Genomic DNA, 24,386 nt, shown 5'->3' with positions numbered 1-24,386 from the left:
GGTGACCTAAGCAGTTTGATCCCATAGAACTTACCACAAATTTCCAAATTTGAGACAGCAACTGTACGAGAATAGGGTAGGTATAAAAGCCAACTGGTTGCAACATTATTTTTTATCAGTTTTTTGCAACCGGTTGGCTGTTTTATGCATATATCAAACTCGAGACCTATTGAAAAGATAAGTATGGTCACATGGCATGTTAACGTTTGGAAGAAAACGTTTCAGTAAAGGACACGGGAAGACCAAGTCTGCAAGTTCAGTATAGTTATCGCCCTGTTAGACCATATTTACGTGGCGAAGGAGGTGGACGTGAAACAGTTCGAAAGCCGTAGTCTTCTTCTCCTTTAGAACACTTTCCACGTTTCTTTATTAGTTACCAGTGTAATACTGAAATACGGTCTGCTGTAGAAACCGGTTTAGGGTATTGTTTAACGTTTATGAGGAATTTCCTTCAGAATTATCGCCCAGTACTCATTAATAAATATTTTACTTCTCTTTCGCGAAATTAAAACTGTATGATTCCACTAACTTGTAAACAACAAAGAGAAAGGCGAAGCAGTTAGTCTAGCCCCTCTTATGGTCTATAAGTCTTCTAGCAGTTTCGAAACTACGATAGTCTTCTGATACTGAATACGATCACTGCAACATGAATGGTCATACGCTGTTCTTATCGCAATTACTCCGCATACTACGGTTTATTGACGTATTCTCTGGCATATCGTGAGTTTCAACTATTAGACATTTTGAGTCTATGCTGCGCGTCTTTTAAGCAAGTGAAGCACAAACCTTTTCAAAAGGCTTTAGCATGTTACATGGTTCTTCATTCTTGGCTTCTGGAACTCTCTTTTTACTCAGAGGCCAATGGGGAGAAGGAGGGGAGAGCGACTCCACGAAGCGAATCTCAACAACAATATTTTCGCCAAATGGGATGTTTTTCGTCCTGATTTCATAAAGTAAAGATGCCACTGCAGATTGGTTACAAATGCAGTTTTCTATATATCACTTTTTGTCGACATTAGAATTTGAAATCCCATTGATGGAGACAATATGAGGATCCGGTTCTATCAAATTTCGAGAATTAATCATTGCAAAGAATTTTATCCCGATATCTGTGTGATATAATGTAGAATGGCCAATCTCGGAAATAGCACCATAGTCATCCTGAACATGAAACTCGTGATTTAATGTAACACTACTTTGCCTATGGAACATTTGACACATACAGACGCAAATGTTTTGTAATTGAAACATCGTATGGAATGTAGTGAAATATCTTATTCAAATATGTCGCCTTTATTTATACATACAGACTGGCGTGCTACTTCTCTAAAGCTAGAAACAAACTTCGTTTTGCAATGTTTTTACATATTTAAATATTTACAGGTAATTAAATTAAATTAAAAAAGTTTGCTATATTTTGTGGTCAACCCTCATTTTTCTGAAACTTGAGCTCTAACATTTTTAGAAGTATGTATTTCTTAAAAACTGTTTAATGCATTGATCCAAGGTTTGCGGTGGTGTTCGAAACTCTTTGTAACTATTCCAAATTTAAAAGCAAAAGTAGCTATTTTTGAAGATTGAACGATGGGCTTTGGTATGATGGTTTGGAAATTAAGAGAACCTTAAGTGTTTTCAATCATACATTTTGATAAAGTGACAAATAAAAGTTACCAATTCCAATACTATTACGGGAAGTTTACGTATCTATCGAGATGAAACTTTACGTTGCGGTAACCTGTTTAGAAAATTTCCGGGCTGTTTTTGGAAAGATGTTTGCTGCAGCTATTAATAGGCATGTTTATCACATTTTACGAGATATCTAACGTCGTTTGAAATGTGTGATCACCAGTCTACATTAAAAGTGATTTTTCTCGAAAATGGTAAGTTAGGTATTTTTAGGAGACAAACACGTTTCAAGGAAATATTAAAGTCAAAATAAATGGTTAATCTCATATTGCCTAGAATTTAAGGTAAATTGAATAGAGCTCCTAAAATCAGACCTTTTTGTCTGAAAAATTTGTTAGCATCTGCTAACGATTCGATGGTATAATCAAAACAGTCTTTCTCGTACATATACATTGAGAAACGAATAAGGAAAGAAACACATATTTTGTATGATAATGCGTGTGACTGAATACTTCTTTTTAATGTTGTAATGAGAAAAACATTTTCTTATAGTACAATTTTGGAAAAAAATGTTTTTATTTCAAGAATAAGAAATCGAAGACACGACACCTCAACAGTGTTATAGAATAGAAGACTGAAATGATACACCGAATTCGGAAATCATTTTAACATTTTTGCCAACTGAAACAGGAAAACGCACTAATTTTTTACAATATATAAATAAGAAGATAATTTATTTTAAGAATCACTAACTCTTTACATTTTAAGAAGCAAAACAATGTTAATTTAAAGTAGAAGTAAAGTTATAAGCCTATGCGTTACCTTATATGACCTGTATTATTTTCCTTAAACGTATTTTTACGTGTTATGCAAGCTGGTATAATGAATAAATCCGCATTTGGCATGCACTTTTTTCAATTTACATCTGGACTTCACATCTGGGATAGTTGTGCCCGTACATACTATGATTGTGGAAAATCTTGTTAGGGAGGCCATCGCAACTTGCTTTTTCCCTCATTGAGGAGCGGATTATAACATGCTGTAAGCATAACAATTGCTAAATAATGAAGCAAAGTGTTTACTTCAAAATAAAATAAAAGCCTATGCAAGAGAATGCATTCATTTAATATCTTTCAATTAACATGTGATTATAATTGGATTTCATTGACGTTCAGCACTTAGTGTCCATTAACGTGCTATGTGACAGCAGTAATCATTCACGATAATCTTGTCTTGATGGAGCAGATTACTTGTCGTACTACTGAACAGATTATTTGCAAAAATCAGAGCCTCATTGAAACTGTTACTAGCAAGCTTGCAGTCCTGTGTAGGTCAACGAGAGCGCTTCTCGCGGGGAATGCTCCTAGGAAATCGCTTTAGCACGTTTGTGTGGGTATCGACCTGCGGAGTGTCAGTTTCTTCTTCGCACTTTGGGTGAGCTGAGCTCCGTGCGTGCGGACAGTAAATGCCCCGTGCGGAAAAGGATAATGAATGTCGCTCCGCTTACTTGCCATTAAACTGAAGGGCCGTGACGGGAAGCCAACAGGAAACGTCCCCCCCCCCCCCCCCTCTCCCCACCTTTCCCAGAGAGAGCAGCAAGGTTTCCTCGTTTATGAAAATTAACGCTCGTCCGCTTCACTCCGAGCCATTAAAGGATTTTAGTTCAAGAATAACACGGACTTCAGATATGAACAGAGTTTTGCGAGCAGGTCTGATTTTGGCGCTACTGATTTCATGCATTCTTTGTTAACAGATTCTGCTGTTCATTGAATAACGAAAAACAGTTCGCAACAGTGACGCCGATTCTGCTTCCGGTTTGCTCTCAGATTCCTTGTAACGATAGCCGGATGATGTATGGGTGTCGGTAATTTTTATATGTTTCTGCGAATTCGCTAACGCATAAATTACGTGGCGAATAGCCTGCGGCCAACTATAATGTCTTATCAATGAAATTCGCTAACAGCCGTGTAATTGAAATGTTATTTCATTTTATTTTGACTACTAATTTCGGCATTCCACTACGCCATCTTCAGGCCCCATATACATCTCCCAAAAACAAACGATGTCATAGAGTGCCATATATTCCTGTATGTCCTGAATTCAAAACCCTATTCCAAGTGCTTCATTCGAAGACCTGATTGCAACCGCAAGTCCGTGATGTATCAACAGTAACCATAAGCCAACGTTGAAAGTAATTGGAGGTTGGACATCCTTTTGTTACTATTACTGTGTCCTTATGTTTTCGGAATGAGATTTTCACTCTGCAGCGGAGTGTGCGCTGATATGAAACTTCCTGGCAGATTAAAACTGTGTGCCGGACCGAGACTCGAATTCGGGACCTTTGCCTTTCGCGGGCGAGTGCTCTACCAACTGAGCTACCCAAGCACGACTCACGCTCCGTCCTCACAGTTTTACTTCTGCCAGTACCCCGCCTCCTACCTTCCAAACTTTACAGAAGCTCTCCTGCGAACCTTGCAGAACTAGGACTCCTGAAAGAAAAGATATTGCGGAGACATGGCTTAGCCACTGCCTGGGGGATGTTTCCACAATGAGATTTTCACTCTGCAGCGGAGTGTGCGCTGATATGAAACTTCCTGGCAGATTAAAACTGTGTGCCGGACCGAGACTCGAACTCGGTGTTAAAAAACGGTCTCCTCTTAGTACTTATACAACGCAGACGTAATTGGTTTTCGCTTTTCTTTAAATAACATGAATTTTTTTTGCTGGGCGCTAGGAAAAATAATGTTATAGGCAACCTACCCTCTAAAGATTAATATTTGTCAAGATTTGGCTTCAAATGGCCGTCCAATCATTGAAGTTTAGGAATTTGTGGTTTCCTGGTGAATGACGAAATGGTTTCTTTAAAAGGACTATTCCTAGTTTTGTGCAATCAGAGCTTGTTTCCCGTCTCTAATGACCTCTAATGACCACAGAGAAAACTCTATTCTTACACTCTGTCATTCCAAAGACGGTCTATGGCGTTCAGTTCGAGTTTATAGAACCACGTTTGTCGCCTGTCGACTCACTGTACTGTCCCTGGCCTTGGTAAGTGAAGTGTAAAGGAAGACCTTTGCAACAGCCGACAAGACGTCTGATGACTAATTCGTGTACTATACTTAAAACTGCTGCGAATCCTGCCAGTTAAATTCTCATACCTCCCACAGCGATAGTGATGTTTCTACAGTTAAAAGCGTTATTACATATAGTTTCTCAGAAAGCTCTATGAAGGAACGTTCTAAATTCTGAGTCTCTAAAATCATCTACATCTACATCCATACTCCGCAAGCCACCTGACGGTGTGTGTCGGAGGGTACCTTGAGTACATCTATCGGTTCTCCCTTCTATTCCAGTCTCGTATTGTTCGCGGAAAGAAGGAGTGTCGGTATGCCTCTGTGTGGGCTCTAATCTCTCCTGTTCGGACTCACACGTATTTTCCGTCATTAATTTATTCTGGTACTAACCATGTCTTGGATTACACGGGGTACCCGGAAAAAAGGTTCCAATATTTACAGACTATGCAGTATCCAAAAGTTCCTATAAAAAATGGTCGTAAACTTCATATCTTTGGAGTTATGTTCTACTACCACTACTGTCAGTGATCACGATGTCTCTGCGCTACTCTTCACAAACTGTGCTCGATGTGACCGCTATCCATTGCAATGCAGCACTCCGCCCTACGTCTCATTGAATCACGCAGTCGTTGGAACACCCTTGGTTGTTGCCCGATTGTGTTGCAGGCATTGAACACATGTTCTCGTAGTGTATCCGCATCACTTATGGGGACTGCAAACAGCAAGGTCCTTACATGTTCCAAAAGCCAGAAAACCACGGGGTGAAGGTTAGGAGAAAAGGCAGGCCAAGTAATTGGCCCTCGCCGACCAATCCATCACTCCTGAAAGACTTACGTTACGTGTCGCCTCACCCGAAGTTGAAAATCAGCCAGTACCCCGTGACGCAAGTACCACACTTGAAATTGTTTCACGTAATGGCATATTCTCCAGCAATACAGGTAACTGATTTCAAAGGAAGTGACGAGACCTGCCACCATTCAACGTTTTGTGTAGAAGGTAGGGACGTAGCAGTCTGTCCCTAAGGACACTTGCCCAAAAGTTTATACCACACGTGTGTCGTCTCTCTTCAAGAGCATGCGGGTTGGCATCGGCCCATACATGCGTGTCATGGTAATTTACGATACCGTCTCTCGTGAACACCACGTTACCAGTAAACCACACCTTCGCCGTGAACTGCAGTTCACGAGCACACGTCTGGAGAAACGATTGGTAGAATTGCAATCTGGTGGGCCGATCGTGCGGCAGCAGGGCTTGAACTCGCTGCACATGCAGGTATAGAGCAACTGTTCATGGAGGACTTAGCAACACGTTCCGCCGCCGCTATCAGACTGTCGTGCCATGGTTGGCCTCCACATGTTCTACACCTGTTGCTGCATAGCAGGTGTGCGAGTTGTTCGAGGTCTGCAGCGATCCCGTGTTCGTGGTGCAAAAGATCCAGTTTAGAAAATTCACTGTAACTTGGTACTAAACACTTTGTCGATGGCGTAAGGCGTCGTAGATACTTGGCAACACACAGGTTACATGCCAGTAGGCTGCTTCTATCCACTTGCCCGTAGCAGAAAGCCGTATCTGCCATCTCTGGTGTCGAATGGTAGGTCTCCATCGGGAGCTGTACATCCAGTGATAGGGAAACAAATACAGTAATGAACTGTTACGTCACAACAAACAAACGTCATACCAACACTACGGGTAAACCAGATGAAAATAACATACCTGACAGATACACTACGTACTGTATCACGCAGTGGCAACTGTTCATGTTCTTGTGTTGAGTGCGTGCTGGATATCAATGCAAACAAGTTATGCTGCATGAACGTATAGCACGTACGCTATTCCCTTATTGTTCCCATGCCAAAGTCCTCGGTGTGTTAGATATGCCCCTCGTACAGAAGCAGATCATAATTCTGAAAAATATGAGGTTTACATCCAATGTTTACGGAAAACATTTTTCTTCGCTTGATGTATACTACGTCCGCTGTAAATAATGGAACCTTTTTTCCGGATACCCTGTATACTCGCAGCCCTTAACGTCACGCGTAAAGCGTTCTTTTTGGATCTCGCAAAGCGTAAGTAAAATAAGAAAAAAGTCTGGGAAATGTAAGTGGTGCCAGAAATTTGAAATTTCTCTGTTTGTTAGATGTCACCTCACAAACAATTAAGAAAAAAAACTTGTCTTCTTTCTTATGTTTGCACATAATTCCTCCACAGACGAACGATTTCTATCAGCGCCTATCGTAGATCTTGCATTAGGAGTTATGTTCTGACTCACACTTTTACGTAAGCACTGCTATGAAAATCTGAGAGAAAATGGAAATTGATCCATTATACTTACTGCTTGTGAAGCCTAGTCACTCATTTGTCAAATAGTTTCTGGTTTAAAGAGCCATATTGCTTATGACAGAGAAATGGTTTTTCAAAACGGTTTTTCAGACTTTATCTGTGGATTATTCAGATGATGTGTGATACTCCATTTGAATAATATGATTGCAGCAGCCAGTATAGTTTTAGGTAACTGTAAGCTTTCACTAATTATAAAATGCTAAATATTGGCACCTTTTTGCAATGGGTGGTAAAAAAGGAAATAGTTCAAACTGTGGTAAGATAGTTGTTGCCTAAACATCGAAGGCTGTCATGCGTGATGAAAATTCTCCAAAAAACTGAAACGTCTGGAGAGTACCGCTTGTATTTTTTCATTCCTTTTCATATATCTGTCTCACTTCTGTTACAGACTTTCTTTTAGCGGAAGGTACTCCTTCTGAACTGCTGCATGAAACTCGGACTGAGGAAAATAAAGTCATCTTGTGAAAAAATACTGAAAGGTGGGTTGACTACAGGATTCAAAAAATCATTAATTTTAAACGTTATTAGATGAGAATATTTTAATATAATGCACGTTTCAATATAATGGCTCAAAGATTGCACCATTTGTTCTCCGAATACGGGAATAAATTTCGAGTTCGTCATTTGGTGATACATTGTAATTATAGTGCTTAGATAACACTGGACTAAATAATTAGTACATAAACACGTCTTAATTGTTCAACGATGTGATTCTTTTACAGATTTATATGTCTTTAAGCAGTTGTAAGTTTGTACAATCAACATCCATCTCTAGGTAATCATATGGCAACTTCGTTTTTACGATCTTCATGCATGATTTTTTTAAAGATAAAATATTTCTGAGTACTCCGCTGGAATATTGATTCTCTTGTGTATTTACCATTTGCTTACGCAGCAGCAGTAACAGAACTATGTTAAGCTTCTCCAGTTAACATTTTTTTGCAGTTACTCTAAATGACACCGGATGGTTATCATAACAACGGCCGATTTCCATTACACGCTTGTCTCTGTTGACTTTGTTGTCTTCGGGACGTTGAACCTAAATTTTGTTTGAAACTTCCTGGCAGATTAAAACTGTGTGCCGGACCGAGACTCGAACTCGGGACCTTTGCCTTTCGCGGGCAAGTGCTCTACCAACTGAGCTACCCAAGCATGACTCACACCCCCTCCTCACAGCTTTACTTCTGCCAGTACCTCGGCCTCTACCTTCCAAACTTTACAGAAGCTCTCCTGTGAACCTTGCAGCACTAGCACTCCTGAAAGAAAGGATATTGCGGAGACATGGCTTAGCCACAGCCTGGGGGATGTTTCCAGAATGAGATTTTCACTCTGCAGCGGAGTGTGCACTGATATGGAACTTCCTGGCAGATTAAAACTGGAGAGGAGGTACTGGCAGAAGTACAGCTGTGAGGACGGGCCGTGAGTCGTGCTTGGGTAGCTCAGTTGGTAGAACACTTGGCCGCGAAAGGCAAAGGTCCCGAGTTCGAGTCTCGGTCCGGCACACAGTTTTAATCTGCCAAGAAGTTCCACATCAGCACACACTCCGCTGCAGAGTGAAAATCTCATTCTAAATTTTGTTTAATTCGTAGGTCCATTCCTAAGGAGTAGGTACACTTCAGCAGGGGGCCTGATCTAACATGTGACAGCATTTTTCACAAACATAGGGTACTCTCAATGGTAAATGTCCCAATTAAGGGCCAGCAAAAGTCATAGCGGTGACGGGAGACAATAAAAACTCTCGGTTACAAGCGTGAGATTCAACTAACTGAGCTATCACTCTCATACTCGAATGTGCTGTGAAAGATAAAGTGCAGTTAATGGTTGGCGATGGCTTTGATAGTGGCAGCTCATAACAGATGTGTTCTCTGTGGGCGTTGATTTCAGCATGAAACATGACAGTGGTTAAAGACGTTCCCTTTGCGTGTCTGTGTATACCTGCCCTTCATAAAACCAGTGTTAACAATATAATAATTATCTCTTGTTGTCTGTATTTCGCTTTACGTAAGAGTATTGTTTCGTTGTATATGTATGACCCGCTGTAACTCCAGGGCGTCTCCAGACACGCCCTCGATCTGGAGCCTCATTGACTGAAGCAGAAACGTCTTCAGTGACGAGTCCCACTTCCAATCAAGCCCCGATGACTGGCGGAGAAGTGTCTGGAGACGCCCGTGCAGGGATTGGATACCAATGCGACTGTCGCCCGCCGTACGGCGCGCCCCTCATGGGAAGCCATCCTGGGCTTACATTTCAACAAGATAATGCCCGCCCTGATACGGCGAGAGTTTCTACTGCTTGTCTTTGTGCTTGGCTAACCTTACCTTGGCCAGTACCGTCGCCGAGTCTCTTCCCAATTGAGAACACGAATATACACTGCGTGTATCTCAGAATCATTCAAAAAATGGCTCTGAGCACTATGGGAATTCATTTCTGAGGTCATCAGTCCCCTAGAACTTAGAACTACTTAAACCTCACTAACCTACGGACATCACACACATCCATGCCCGAGGCAGGATTCGAACCTGCGACCGTGGCGGTCGCGCGGTTCCAGACTGTAGCGCCTGGAACCGCTCGGCCACATCGGCCGGCCCAGAATCATTCGTTGTCAAACCCAACATATGGCGAAAGCTGGGATTTGTTTAATGTTTATTAAAACATACAATATAATCTCTACTAAACAATAAAAAAACAGGCAGCATTGTTGGTGACGGGAACAGGAGGGACTGTTTAGTCTCCAAAATAGATAAAAAAAATCTGTCTCTTTGAAATCCTACGCGTATTCCTTTAATGGAGGCGACCGAGATTAGTGCCCATTTACGCCTACTTGTGCGTATTAATGTTCTATTTGTGTTGTTCATGATGGAGGGAGAGGGTGAACCGCTATGCTGGAATGTAGACAGCTGCCATAATCCTTCACGTCATTCGATAGAGTGAACGATGTGGCGTGATAGCTGATGAACTGCAGTGTTAATGAGGAACGAGGTTCCAGCTATGCCAAGGCAACTTAGTTCATGGTTATGTGGTTTCCGTAAGTCGGTTCAGGACAATTTAAGGATGATATCTTCAATAACCGTAGATGTCTTCCCCATCATTGTTTAATCCGAGCTAGTACTACATCTAAAAACATCTCGACGCTGACGAGACGCTAAACTCCTAACTTTCTTCTGCATTCCGTACAATTAAGCCATAGCAGTAAAATGCCATATTTGTGGTTTCAGAAAAATTTAAGAATAATCCACTCCCAGACGCTATTTTACATGAGCAGATGCCTGTCTTTCCTAGTAACGCGAAACTGTGTTTTTCATTTTCGAAATACTTGACGGATATATTACTCGAAAATAAATGTTCTGAAACATCGCATAGAATGACTTGTTAAAATGAAACGCCTGTTCTTATTTGAGTTTGTGGTCGAATACATGGCTGAGGTGACATGTCATTACTAGTTATCACGTTCTCATCACAGACTGATAGCTTATGATTCACAACGAACAAAAAAGTTACTTTAAGATCCGTTTGCGCGTTATTTCTGTATATTATTAGAGTAAGGTATAGTAAGATGATGTAAATTCAAGTACTACAATCATTTCTATTAAAACATGTTTAACAGAGAGCTTTTTTGGATAGATACGTATAAAGTATTTACTTTGAAGTTTCTGTTTAACAGAGACAACCATTTCTGTTACTCACATGTGCTTAGTAAGTCTTCATTCAGATATCTGCATTGTGCTCTTGTTTCTTAATGTTGTAATTAATTTACTGTTATCAAAGGTAATATTTGTTATTACATGGATGGATTTCCTTTTATTAGGTACTTACGGAATTTTCAGTTTCTCTTGCCTTGGCGCTCACTTCACAGTTTTTCGTTATATTTTTTTCGATTGTTAATATCGCAGAACACAAGTTGATTTTTTGTTTGTGATTTTCTTTCGATAATGTTAATGTCAATGTAGCACCTTGTTGTCTGCTGTGTCCCGTATGGGTTCAGTCGCCTGAATCGAAAAGGGTTTCTTCATTCGCACCGAATACGTACCTTCCATTGCGAATTGCGTGTTTTGCTCCTTGGATGTAATCGTGTCATATAGATATCTACATCTACATTTATACTCCGCAAGCTACCCAGCGGTGTGTGGTGGAGGGCACTTTACGTGCCTCTGTCATTACCTCCCTTTCCTGTTCCAGTCGCGTATGGTTCGCGGGAAGAACGACTGCCGGAAAGCCACACAGATAACTGTGTGTATAACTGTTGTAGTGCTTGTGCTCTCGGTGACTGTTTGTGTGTATGTGTGTGTGGGTGTGTGTGTGTGAGCGAGAGACAAGACAGGCCGGTAGCCGTTCCTAGGGAATGGTCTCACGGATCACTATCAATAGTGTGATATGCCTCACTCCATGAGATACTAGGTTTTATGACATAATCACATCGTATGGTGATACGGAACCTTATGCCACAACCTTTCATCCCTTGCTGGTGATGGTTCCTTCTGCCGCATGAATCAAACCGGCTACATCCGGGACGAGTGCAACAAAACTAGTGTTTGTTAGTGATCTCGTCTCCAGATGTGTTTACTTGCTTTACCTGATAGAGTATTTTAGCTATCGAAAATACAGTTTCGGCAGCGTAGCTATCAGCGCCACAATTGTGCAAAATTGTGTAATTTGCTAATTAACGTATACTTCTGTACAACTAAGCAGGAAAATACCAAGTATATTTCAAGCAAAGAAAAAAAATTACATTATTTACTGAGGTTAAACCTCCTAAATATTATCGATTATGTTTAACGCACATGGTCGCAATGTTTTCCTGTAAGATACGCTTAACCGGAAGTTAATTTAAGATCACAATCAATAGGGAATTTTTCAATAAAGTCAGGTTCAGCGCGTGATTGCCTGCTTGGGACTATGTGGAACTAACTGCGACAAAAATCTAGTGAAACAACGATTCTTTTATAGACCTTCTGGATTTAGGTGTCTCTGTTAGCGGAAATTTTCCGATGCTTGTATGCATCATGCACTTTTATCTCTGTTCTTGGAAAAGAATGATTAATGGCCTACAAACACAAGAAAATTTGCAAAGAGATGTAGGCGTTTTATTTAAGAATGCCTGTTATTTACTTCCTTGAAATTTCCGTGTACTCTCAGCAACTTCATTAGAAATGTTTTCGTAGCATACGAAGTATATGGAGGCGGTGTCGTGAACTGAAAAGCAAATCTGATAATGTAGAAATTCTCCAGCTGGAAAAGAGAAACTAACTGTGAAATTACATATGCTCGGGAATATGACACAAGAAATACTTTCCAGATAATCAACAGTTCGCAACAGCACAATGTCAAAATAGTAAACGGTGACGACTTTACTTAATATCACCCCTTATAATTTCGGATCTGTTAATGTAAACCAAATTTAATACAAGGTCATAGATTGTTCAGTTACTCTTTTTAGAAAGAATATTTTAAGAAATAAAGACAAAACACTGTGAATGTTCTACTGCTATATATCTAGTTATATACAGTAATACTTGAACCAGCCGATTCCTGATATATGTCAATTTCTCCTGTATTTAATACGGCGCATACCCATGCTGTCTTCTCTTCAGCTATGAAAAATTATTTATACTCTATGCAGTATACCAAAAATGAACATTTACTTTCTAATACCTATGGCTAACAGAGCTTGTTTCCGGCATGCCACCATTATCCAGAGCGATGCTCAGTTGTTTGGTGGTAATGGCTCTTTAGTACAACGTTGACAACCATAGTAAATAAATAAAATCAGAATATTCGCTGTTACGAATGAATTCATTCTGAAACCATCTTAGAACAAATCTGCACCTATCCTTTACAATGACCTGTCAGAAAACGCCTACAACTGTTGTTTGCACTGGTATGAGAAGAACACAGGTTAACACAAAATAGAAAAGGATGGTTGTAAGAAATAGAATGAAACTGAAAATCTAAAAAGGACTAAAATTTAAAATTCTATACACTCTTACGATTTTCGCCAATATATAACTCTGTAAAAATATCAGACACTGGAAGCAACCAAATACGTCACTAGACATTCGTTTACTTCATAAATCGAAATGTTTTCGCACAGTAAGCCAGAAAACAGTACACAAGAGTAAGATATCTACGCGATTAATACAAGTTGGTAAGCAAATAAGATTAATCTTCACAATCATGCAAGCTCACTACTGATTAGTGCGAGGGATGGGACACAGTTATAAAACGTTCTGACATTGTTAAAAAGTCGTGTAAGCCATGCATCCAAAAGACAGACAGCGTGGAGTCTGAGAAAAAATCAAATTAAATTAAATTAAAAAACCGTAAATAAAAAGAATACGGCGATCCACACAAGACTGCTACCGAAAAACTCAAAGATTTACTACAGCTTACAAATTCCCTCATAGCGAAGAAAGGTGCCGCGGTATTTTTACGTAAGTATTAACATCGTTATTGATAACTAAACATGGCGGGTCACCGTTTCCTCATGTTAAGTGAATTAAGTCATGCTATGTGGAGAGATATCTGGTATAGGAAAACCTAGACGCAGTGGAGGCCGTTGCAGGTTTCGACGTAAAGATTCGAATATCTCCTGAAACATTTATTTGAATAATCACACATATTTAAGGATATACGAACATAAAGCGTGGATTAGAAATTTCTACCAGTCTCAGTAAAGATGTGCGCTCAATAGTAAGAGGACCTTAAGACACTTCTCGTATCACAGAAAACTCCCATTATGCCATCGCAATGGTGAATCTTTCAAGACTTGAGATAACAGACTGAAGATAATTTCAGTGGTGAATAGACAGGGTCATGCAATTCGATAGTTCCAAGAAAGTTTCCGTTTTCGGTTTTGAGTAGATGTAAAGACGATCGATGTAATGCTCTCATACAAAGGGTAACTCGATCAAAATGTTCCTGTGTGTCTTTTGAGTTATTATTAACATTCTATAAAGTAAGAAAGTGAATGTGTGAATAAACAGTGGTGACGATGTTCTATGCCCACAGAAAGAAACCTGTTAGGTAGTGTGACTATGGCCGCATCCGTTAAGAAGAGTTACATGTTAGTAAGAAGATTACTCTTCTGATATTATATTTCCCTTTCAGACGACTTGAAATGTTAGCATAGGAAAGATAATACGAAATCTAAATCATCAACCAAAACAAAGATGATTTTTACTGTCCTAGACGTAGCTGCAATTCCTGTGTTTACGCAACTATTTACCCTGAGATGAGAGTGACAGCTGTGCATTTGCGAGTGATTTAGATTTTTTCGCTGCGTTTTCGTAGTGTAATATTTTGTGTTATGCTTCTGAGGCTGAGGTGTGTATGAGAAACTGACAGCGTGCCTCAACTACGGGAACCGAACGAGGTGGCGCAGTGGTTAGCACACTGGACTCGCATTCGGGAGGACGACGGTTCAAACCCGCGTCCGGCCATCCTGATTTAGGTTTTCCGTGATTTCCCTAAATCGCTTCAGGAAAATACTGGAATGGTTCCTTCGAAAGGGCACGGCCGATTTCGTTCCCTATCCTTCCCTAATTCGAGCTTGTGCTCCGTCTCTAATGATCTCGTTGTCGACTAGACCACCTCAGCTACCGGGGTGTGGATTCGTTCAGTGTCTGGGTCCTCTCGCTTTCTCGCAAGCTGGGGCGCAACGCTTTAAGCTTACATATCGCCAAAGAAATGTGGTTAAAAATCTCATTAATGAATCCCAAAAATTTGTTAATAAATCCATCAAATCCATTAGCGGTAGTAACCACAGATTATACAGGTGAAGTTTCTCGTAGTACACATGATGTTGATAGTAATGTAACTGATTTAAGTGTCAGTTATGAAATTTCAACTGTATTCAGTCTCAGAGTAACGGAATGGTCAATCTGCAATGACTGAAAATCGTTCGGTATTCAGTAGGGCAAGAAAGGAAGATTTATCACCGTGAACGGATGTAAAGTGCATCAGTGCTAGCCGGGGAGAATTTTTTTTTAATGTCTCCACGTTTCGTACAATTCTACGCATTAAAGGTGAAGTATTGTTTGTATTTAGAATTAGGAAAGAAACATTCTTTAAACTATAGACACTACAAAATTTCCTTTTTCTACAACTGCCGCTAAACCAGTTCAGTGTCGTGAAGTGACATTGGTGATCATGCACATTCTCCTAATTGTGCAACAATAAGAGAAGTTATGGTATTCGCACTGTATGGCTTACTATTCTCTTCGTGGGTACATACCTTTGGAAAGACTCCACAGTTCTTTGGATGAGAAGACTCCAGTGGCTAAAATCGTGTCGTTGCATACGACTCCGTTGTATGGGTTGTGAGTGTAGCCTGCAAAGCACAATAAAAATATGGACTTCGCAAAAATGAAAATTTCAAGCCTGACTAAAAATAAAAGCCTTCGCCCATGGTTTCTACTTATAAGCGAACAAAGTGCTTAAAATAATTGATCAGATTCTTTTCTACCACCGGAAGAAAACAGAAAGAAAAATTCAAAAATTATTGGCTTTGCAAATGACAAGGAACCTTCCAAAATAACATGGTAACCAAAATAAAAATTACTGTGCTACGACAGGTCTGCCGTCGATAGCATAAAGAAACTTATGTTTCAGTTATCTTCTCATATGATGGATAAAACGACATATTTGATGCACCAGATACAGCCTTAATGTGATGTGATGACTAAGTAAGCAATTCTTTAGTTTAAAAGGGCTCAGTTCGATAAATTAGGAAAGTTATTTGATTAAAATTTTCTTATAAATTAGGATATTTCGGAATAAAATACAGAAACACTGTTCAAGAAGTTCAGTCGAATTTGAAATGGGAAAACCTTGCGGAGAGAGTTTTAATGGTATTTGGAATTGATACTTGGTCTTATTTAATCCTTGCGCCATAAGGGACTTCGTACTTGCTGGGACCGCGTCTGCAAATACATAAGAGCTAACAACAGTTTTCTGCTTGGAAATAAGTCGTTCGACGCTGTAAACTAACCACCAACCATCAGCAATCGTTATACTTTCCAGTCGTGGCTGAGAGAAGTGAGGAATTCGTGTAAATGGCACCTTGTGTGAGAGGACTATGCATGATCCAGAAATTTCCACTTCTAATGATAATGTGCAGACAAGTCATCATATGCTTCTATTGCAGGAACTGTTGCGAACAGGCCCGGTTGAGCTAGAGACAGCTTAAGATGATGAAAAAGAGAAACAACGAAGAGTATTATTCCAACGGATTGACACCATACCCTCCAAGCATCGTCAGGCGAAATACTATCTGGCGCCATGAAATATGTGTGTCAGTGGTAGTGAACATCAGGAAGCGATTCTACATCACGTAGTGAATAGCAAGAAGGAAGTCATCCATCAGTACACCTGTGTTCAATGGCTATTTGTAGCCGTGTATCTACACCATAAGTTTCTGGCGATAAGCATCGGTTGTTCAGCTGAAGGATTCTTAGCAAAATAGGGATTAATATAAAAAACCACACAAATAAAGGTTACAACAACAAAAACTCCTTCCAAACTTGACTCGGTAGCCACTGTTGCTAACAGACGCTCGTGCGGTCAGGTATTGAATTGCAGGAGATAGGTACTAACCCAGACGATGAAAGAATTTTTTGATCAGAATATGGCTGAAAGGAGATGAGATATGGTGGTGTACAGTTCTTGATCGCCAGATCTGCGCCGTCGTTTAGAGTCAGTTTCCAAGACTCTTCGCCTTTTCTTGAGGCTCTGTTCAACCCACTTCCCCTCTTCTCTCTCCGCATCAATAACAGCTCTACACTCTACATACAGTGATGTACACTAAATAATTACACGGGTCTATGCTCATACTTGACGAAGGAAAAAATTCCTGTCCAATTTTGAACCTAGCTTACTTATTGAGGTCTATCAGTGAATATTGTCATACGTCTTGAATGTTTTATTATTTATAAATCTACAGTTAACTTAATCGCTTTTTAAGGTCTATACTAGGCAGATTTGTGTTACTCTAGTTGCTGTGTACGACCAGCGTCCTACTGCAAGAGACCGAGTGCCTTACTACGTTATGTTAGAAAGAGAAACCGAAGCAGAGATTATGCCTGAGTCATCAGTACCACTGCTCAACAGTTCTGTATTATGCGTAACTGTATCTGACTATGAAATTGCACTCGGTGATTGCAATAAGTGTCTATCAACTGAAGGTTGCGCGGGATCTTGTAGTCACTGATACGGACATGGCAAAGCTACAAACTGTAAATGATATTCTCGTGTGGCCTGAAAAATACCCAAGGCATTCTCAACTAAAAAACTATATGTCATGCAGCGAACAAAACATGTATGAGTTTGATTTTGGATATTAACACCCAGCTGATGATGTTAGTACATACTTTGAAATGGCATATCAGTCAGCCAACTTACAAGAAATTCAGAACTGATTACTGGAGTGTAGTGACGTGTTTCTGTTGATGTTTCGGTCATTCGCCCTAAGGGGTTATCCATTCCTGCCGCTTGTTGCTTATAATCTCCATTTCAACATAACTGATTGATGTTGTTTTTGGGGAAGGAGACAAGACAGCGAGGTCATCGGTCTCATCGGATGAGGGAAGGACGGGGAAGGACGTCGGCCGTGCCCTTTGAAAGGAACCATCCCGGCATTTGCCTCGAGTGATTTAGGGAAATCACGGAAAACGTAAATCAGGATGGCCGGACGCTCAACGTAACTGCTGCAACCAAATTCATCGCAGATGTACATCTACAGGGTGGTCAAAAACAGTCTGAAAAGCTTGTAAGGGTGTTTCAGGGTAGGTTGTGGTGAGACACAATTGTTAAGAAAAAAATTCGGTACGTTTCGCCATTTCCGAGTTAATTAGCATTGAAGTTAGCCAAGCAGGCCGTTGCGCGCACAAATTCAATAGGCCTGCCAGATAAAATTAGTGTCATTTGTTCTGATAGCGTAGATGACAATTCAAAAGACTACTCAGTCTTTGGCTCTGGTCAGTTACTTACCACCACCCTATGTCCATCTTTTGTATTATTCTCTTTACGGTTTTAGGAAACCGAACGGGGATCATGCTAGGCGACACCGTCTCTGGCGGGGCGCTTGAATTTGCTTGCTCTCCGGTCTGACTGGCTATCTTCAGTACTAACTAACTCGGGAACGGTACAACATACAGAATTTTTTTCTGAGTAATTATTTATCAGCACAACCTATCCTGCAACGCCCCTACCAGCTTTTCAGACTGTTTCTGACCAACCTGTATATTCATGTCTATGTCTGAATCTGTGCTTCTTTCCTAACCAAAGTTTTCATTAACAACTCACGTCGTAATATGTGACAAACCATCCTATATCGACTTCTGTAACACCACATTTCAAAGGTTGCTATCATCTAATTTCTTTCTTCCCCAATGTACACGCTTCGCACCCATTCACAGTGTGCTCCAAATACAACTTTTGATGGTTCTTCCTCTGGTACCAAGAGTTATAGTAGCCGTTTTTGCTCTTTACAGAAACCAATTTTGTTTCGTGCAATTATCTCTCCTATGTCTTTTTGCCTACCTGTTCCTTATCTGTCCCACTCGCTAGACAGAAAAAATCAGTATTATAGCAATTAAGTAGCACTCACTCCGTTACATTAAGCATCAGACTCAATAACTTGGCTTTGAGCGTCTGCTGTTAATTCATGCTCATATGCTGTCCGCGAAAACTCACTCCCACATGAAAATAGCACTTTGCTTTCCTCACTGTGCAATTTAAACATGAGTGATGACAATGAGCAACCCTGCTTACACCTTTCTGGTTTCTGTCTCTTTTGTAATTTAGTTAGTGCTGACGCCTCGAGCCAGCTTCGCATCTACACCTAGATCTTACTCCGCAAACCAAGGTACTTCTGATACCACTAACTGATCCTCCTTGCCTGTTCCACTGCCCGCAGCTCGTGGTCGTGCGGTAGCGTTCTCGCTTCCCACGCCCGGGTTCCCGGGTTCGATTCCCGGCGGGGTCAGGGATTTTCTCTGCCTCGTGATGGCTGGGTGTTGTGTGATGTCCTTAGGTTAGTTAGTTTTAAGTAGTTCTAAGTTCTAGGGGACTGATGACCATAGATAGATAGTGCTCAGAGCCATTTGAACCATCTGAACCTGTTCCACTAGCGAATGGAGCGTGGGTAGACTGATTGTCGGCAAGCCCCTGTATTAACTCTAATTTCTCAATTTTTCTCATCGTGGTTATTTCGTGAGATGTGTGTAGGAGGAAATAATATGTTGTCCAACTCGTCCTGGAAACTGCTCCCTCGAAATTTCAATTGTAAACCACTCCGTGATGCACAGTGCCTCTCTTGTAACGTCTGCCACTGTAGCTGTTGGAGCATCTCTGTAGCACTCTCGTATCGACTCAACGATTCTGCGCCGAAACCTGCCGCTCTTCATTAGATCTTCTCATCTCTTCTATCAGTCCTACCTGGTAAGCATCCCAGATGGATGAACAATACTCAACAATAAAGACAATGTCTTTTATCCCTATAGTTGATATCACAATACCTAACAGTTTGTTCCATTCCACAATATCAAAGGCCTTCTCTAAATCTACGAACGCAATGCACGTTTACCTGTGTTTCCTAAACCTTTTCTCTGTTATTACCTACATGGTTACAACTTCTTATCGAGTCCACCTGCTTACCTAACACCACACTGGTCTTCTGCTAACCTCCTTTTGGTTTTCCTTTCCATTCTTCGGTAAAGTGCTCTTATGAGTTTTCTTGATGAATTTGATACTAGACTGATTTTGAGATATTGTTCACATCTACGATACGTCTTTGTGGACAAAAAAGGACGCCAGTTTATTACGAACGATCACAGGAGGAATTTAGCCACAATTTTGGCACATGGAAAGAAACGTAATAATTTTTTACTTCAAGTTCTTAATTTTAGTTCATGTACATTGGACGAATTACGTCACCCTCATTGAAATTTATTCCAGAGAGAAACAGCATCAGTGAATGTGTTTACAGCAGATATGTGTGAGAGCATAAACGGAACTGAACTAGATAGACTATTTTATTTGTCAAAATATGGAGCAATGTGAGATTCTTGAAGTGTAATTACGAAAGTGAGCAATATGAAGAATGTACTGTGTGGAATTTTTTAAAAAAATTAATTAGATAAAATTTATATAGTAGAAGCAACCAACCTATTTCTAATTCAAACTGAGAAAAATATCTATTGTTATTGTTGTTGTCCTCAGTCCGAAGACTGGTTTGATGCAGCTCTCTGTGCTACTCTATCCTGTGCATGTCTCTTAATCTTCGAGTAACTGCTTCAACCTACAACCTTCTGAATCTGATTACTGTATACATCTCTTGGTCTCCCTCTACAATTTTTACGCCCCACGCTTCCCTCCAGTACTAAATTGGTGATCCCTTGATGTCTCAGAATGTGTTCTACCAACCGAGTCCTTCTTCTAGACGTGTTGTGACACAGATTTCTTTTCTCCCCAATTCTGTTGAGGATCTCCTTATTAGTCACGTGATCGATTCATCTAATCTTCAGCATTCTTCTGTCGCACCTTATTTCAAAAGCTTCTCTTCTCTTCTTGTTTAAACTGTTTATCGTCCATACTACACTTCCATACATGGCTAAACTCCATACAAATACTTTCAGAAAAGACATCCTGACACATAAATCTATACTCGATGTTAACAAATTTCTTTTCTTCATAAACGCTGTTCTTGCTATTGCCAGTCTACATTTTATATCCTCTCTACTTCGACCATCGCCACTGACAGAATTACAATGTCATCGGCAAACCTCAAAGTTTTATTTCTTCCCCCGAACGTTAATTCCTACTACAAATTTTTCATTGGTTTCCTTTACTGCTTTTTCAGTGTATATAATGAATAACATCGGGAATAGGCTACAACGCTGTCTCACTACCTTCTCAACTACTGCTTCCCTTTCATGCCCCTAGATTCTTGTAACTGTCATTTGGTTTCTGTACAAATTGTAAATAGCCTTTCGCTCCCTGTATTTTACCCCTGCTAGCTTCAGAATTTGAAAGAGAGTATTGCAGTCAACATTGTCAAACGCTTTCTCTGACTCTACAAACGCTAAAAACGTTAGTTTGCCTCGTGTGTTCCTACATTTCTTTGGAATCTAAAGTGATCTTCCCCGAGGTCAGCTTCTACCAGTTTTTCCATTCTTTTGTAAAGAATTTGTGTTAGTATTTTGCAACCATGACTTATTAAATTGACAGTTCGGTAATTTTCACAGCAGTCAACACGTGCTTTCTTGGGAGTTAGAATTATTATATTCTTCTTTAAGTCTGAGGGCATTTCGCCTGTCTCATACGTCCTTCTCACCAGATAGAAGAGTTTTATCATGGTTGGCTCTCTCAAGGCTATCAGTAGTTCTAACGGCATGTTATCGACTCCCGGGTCCTTGTTTCGATTAAGGTCTTTCAATGCTCTGTCAAATTCTTCACGCAGTATTTCATCTTCATCTACGTCCTCTTCCATTTCCATAATATTGCCCTCAAGTACATCCCCTTATACTCCTTCAAATTTTTTGCTTTCCCTTCTTTGCTTAGGACTGGTTTTCCACCTGAGGTCTTGAAATTCATACAGGTCGTTCTCTTTTCTCCAAAGGACTCTTTTCTATTATCTATTAATTTCTAAACTCTCAGAATCCAGATTATTTTCGAATGTTGCAGGTTTGTCGCCTGTACTCTAAGTGAGACAGCAAAGACGAATTCACTGCCTTACATTCTTGCTAGGTATTTTTGTAGCTATAAGGGTACAGAAAAAGATGGCAACGCGAGAAGTATAATAAGTGTAATGTGCGTGATACAATTATTTACGTTGAAACATGTTATAGCTAAATGATGTATTGACGTACAGAACAAAAAAATCCATTTTATGTTAACCTCTAACGAACAGATGAACATGAATATGAGTGGTAATAAGGTGGGCTGTGGAAGATCGAGAATAATTAATGTGCAACTTTTAACAAAAGGATTTTTTAATCTGCGAAAAATTTATCATTCCACTCTCAACTGTTGTTTGCTATTATTAAACGGGTGAAGTTGTTTAATCACAGTGCTAAATTTATGTCAATGTCGGTGCACGGTAATGTGTAAATGTGGCATATCGTACGATAGGGGGTCCGCGCTGTCTGTAATTGGCGCTGTCAGAGAGAAAAGAAAGGAGGTAACGACACTTAGCCGTCCGCAATGAAAGACCCGCGGGGCAGCATTGCGAAGTGTGGCATTTCTCCGTACAACTGAGTCGAAGCATGTGGCGGTCAACTGACGATGTCGTAGTGCACAGTCTAAATATATACACGGCCAACCCCGCACAGTAAGCTGGCTGTTAGCGAACGCTCCGATTCAAATACCTCTTCAAGTAATCCACAGCTCAGGCGCCCAGTTGCTGAAATACTTGCGTAGTTTCATTGTATACCTTCTTCTCGTGTACATCTCTGTCGCACTGCGGTAGAATAGCACTCTGAGCTGATAATCGGGTGAACCGTACCATACGCACGGGGAAAATGTCTCCGCCTGGCTCAAATGATGTTGAGGTCTACAGTTCGAAGACTGAACTGATGTAATTCTACAAGTTTTTCTATTGTTTGTAAGCCTCTTCACATCTGTATGACTACAGCAACACACAACAATATGAAGTTGCTCATTGTAGTCAAGCGTTGGTCTCCCTCAACGATTTTTACTTCCCTCACACTCACACACACATACTTACCTTCCTCACCAAACTGACCATTCCTTGAGACATCACGATGTTTTCTATCAACCGATATCCGATTTTCGTCAAGTTGTGCCATAAATTATTTTTCATTCTAATGCGATTCACTACCTCACTATCCACTCATTTAATCTTAAGCATTATTTTGTAGCGCTACATTTAAGAAGCTTCTCTTCTCTTCTTGTCTGAACTGTTTATCGTCCCATGTTTCCCTTGGCAGCGCCGAGGCTGATGGCCTGGTAGTAAAGTACATGCCTGTAAAGCGAGAGGGTGGGGTATCGAATCCAGTTCGAACGACGAGAATTCTCTCTCCACTTTTAATCTAGCATGCACTTATCAACGACGTGAGAAGCCGCCGTGTTTCGGATTCCACGTTAAACGGTAGGTCGCCTTTTGCCAGTTGGATTACTGGGATAAATGAAGTACGCGCAAGTCGTCGGAGCAGCGTCCAACTGAAATAACTGCACAGAGCCATTGAGTCACATAAAATTATTAATTACTTGATACAATCAGGATACAACCAGGATACAACCACACTGTTGCTCTAACAGTTTGACGACATTCACTATAAACGAAAACCATACCGATTTTTTAGACCGTCGTATGTAATACGAAAGTCTCAATAGCATCACGAGTTAATGGTCTGATCGTTACAACGGTACGGTACAGACTTATTGGCTTCAAGTGGACTGATAAACTCACGAACCGTACCTGATTTACACACTGAACAGCCAAAGAAACTTATACACCTGCCTAATATCGTATAGGGCCCACGCCAGCATGCAGAAGTGCCGCAACACTACGTGGCAATGTACTCGATTAATGTCTGAAGTAGTGCTGGAGGGAATTGACACCATGAATCCTGCAGGGCTGTCCATAAATCTGTAAGAGTACGATGGGGTGGAGATCTCTTCTGAACAGCACGTTGGAAGGCATTCTAGATATGCTCAATAATGTTCATGTCTGGGGAGTTTGGTGGCCTGCGGAAGTGTTTAAATTCAGAAGTGTGTTCCTGGAGCCACGCTGCAGCAATTCTGGGCGTGTGGGGTGTCACGGCATTGTCCTGCTGGAATTTCCCAAGCCTATCGGAATGCACAATGGACATGAACGAATGGAGATGATCAGGCAGTATGCTTACGTACGTGTCACTTGTCAGAGTCCTACCTAGACGTATCAGAGGTCCTATATCACTTCAACTGCGCACTCCCCACAACATTACAGAGCCTCCACCAGCTCGAACAGTCCCCTGCTGACATGCAGGGTCCATGGATTCATGAGGTTGCCTCCATAACCGTACATGTCCATCCGCTCGATACGATTTGAAACGAGACTCGTCCAACCAGGCAACGTGTTTCCAATCATCAACAGTCCATTGTCGATGCTGACGGGCCCAAGCGAGGCGTAAAGCTTTGTGTCGTGCAGTCACCAAGGGTACACGAGGTGGGCATCGGCTCCGAAAGCCCATATCGACGATGTTTCGTTGAATGGTTCACACGCTGACACTTTTTGATGGCCTAGCATTGAAATCTGCAGCAATTTGCGGGAGCGTTGCATTTCTGTCACGTTGAACGATTCTTTTCAGTCGTCGTTGGTCCCGTTCTTGCAGGATCTTTTTCTGGCCGCAG

General features: G+C 40.8%; 1 protein-coding gene across 7 annotated transcripts in view; it reads right to left on the bottom strand.

The window, feature by feature from the left end:
- Nucleotides 1–24,386, bottom strand: part of LOC126470658 (nuclear factor 1 X-type) — a 597,492-nt gene that overhangs the window by 94,905 nt on the left and 478,201 nt on the right. For 5 of the 7 annotated variants that reach the window (XM_050098642.1, XM_050098644.1, XM_050098646.1 and 2 more), the window contains one exon: nucleotides 15,268–15,363. The exons of the other annotated variants lie outside the window; for them this stretch is intronic. In XM_050098642.1, coding sequence (XP_049954599.1) covers nucleotides 15,268–15,363 — 96 coding nt within the window. The remainder of the gene's footprint in view (nucleotides 1–15,267; nucleotides 15,364–24,386) is intronic. 7 annotated transcript variants of the gene reach the window in all.

This window comes from Schistocerca serialis, chromosome 3 (assembly GCF_023864345.2).
Source record: "Schistocerca serialis cubense isolate TAMUIC-IGC-003099 chromosome 3, iqSchSeri2.2, whole genome shotgun sequence".
Taxonomy (NCBI): domain Eukaryota; kingdom Metazoa; phylum Arthropoda; class Insecta; order Orthoptera; family Acrididae; genus Schistocerca; species Schistocerca serialis.
This window is presented reverse-complemented; position numbering and strand designations above follow the sequence as displayed.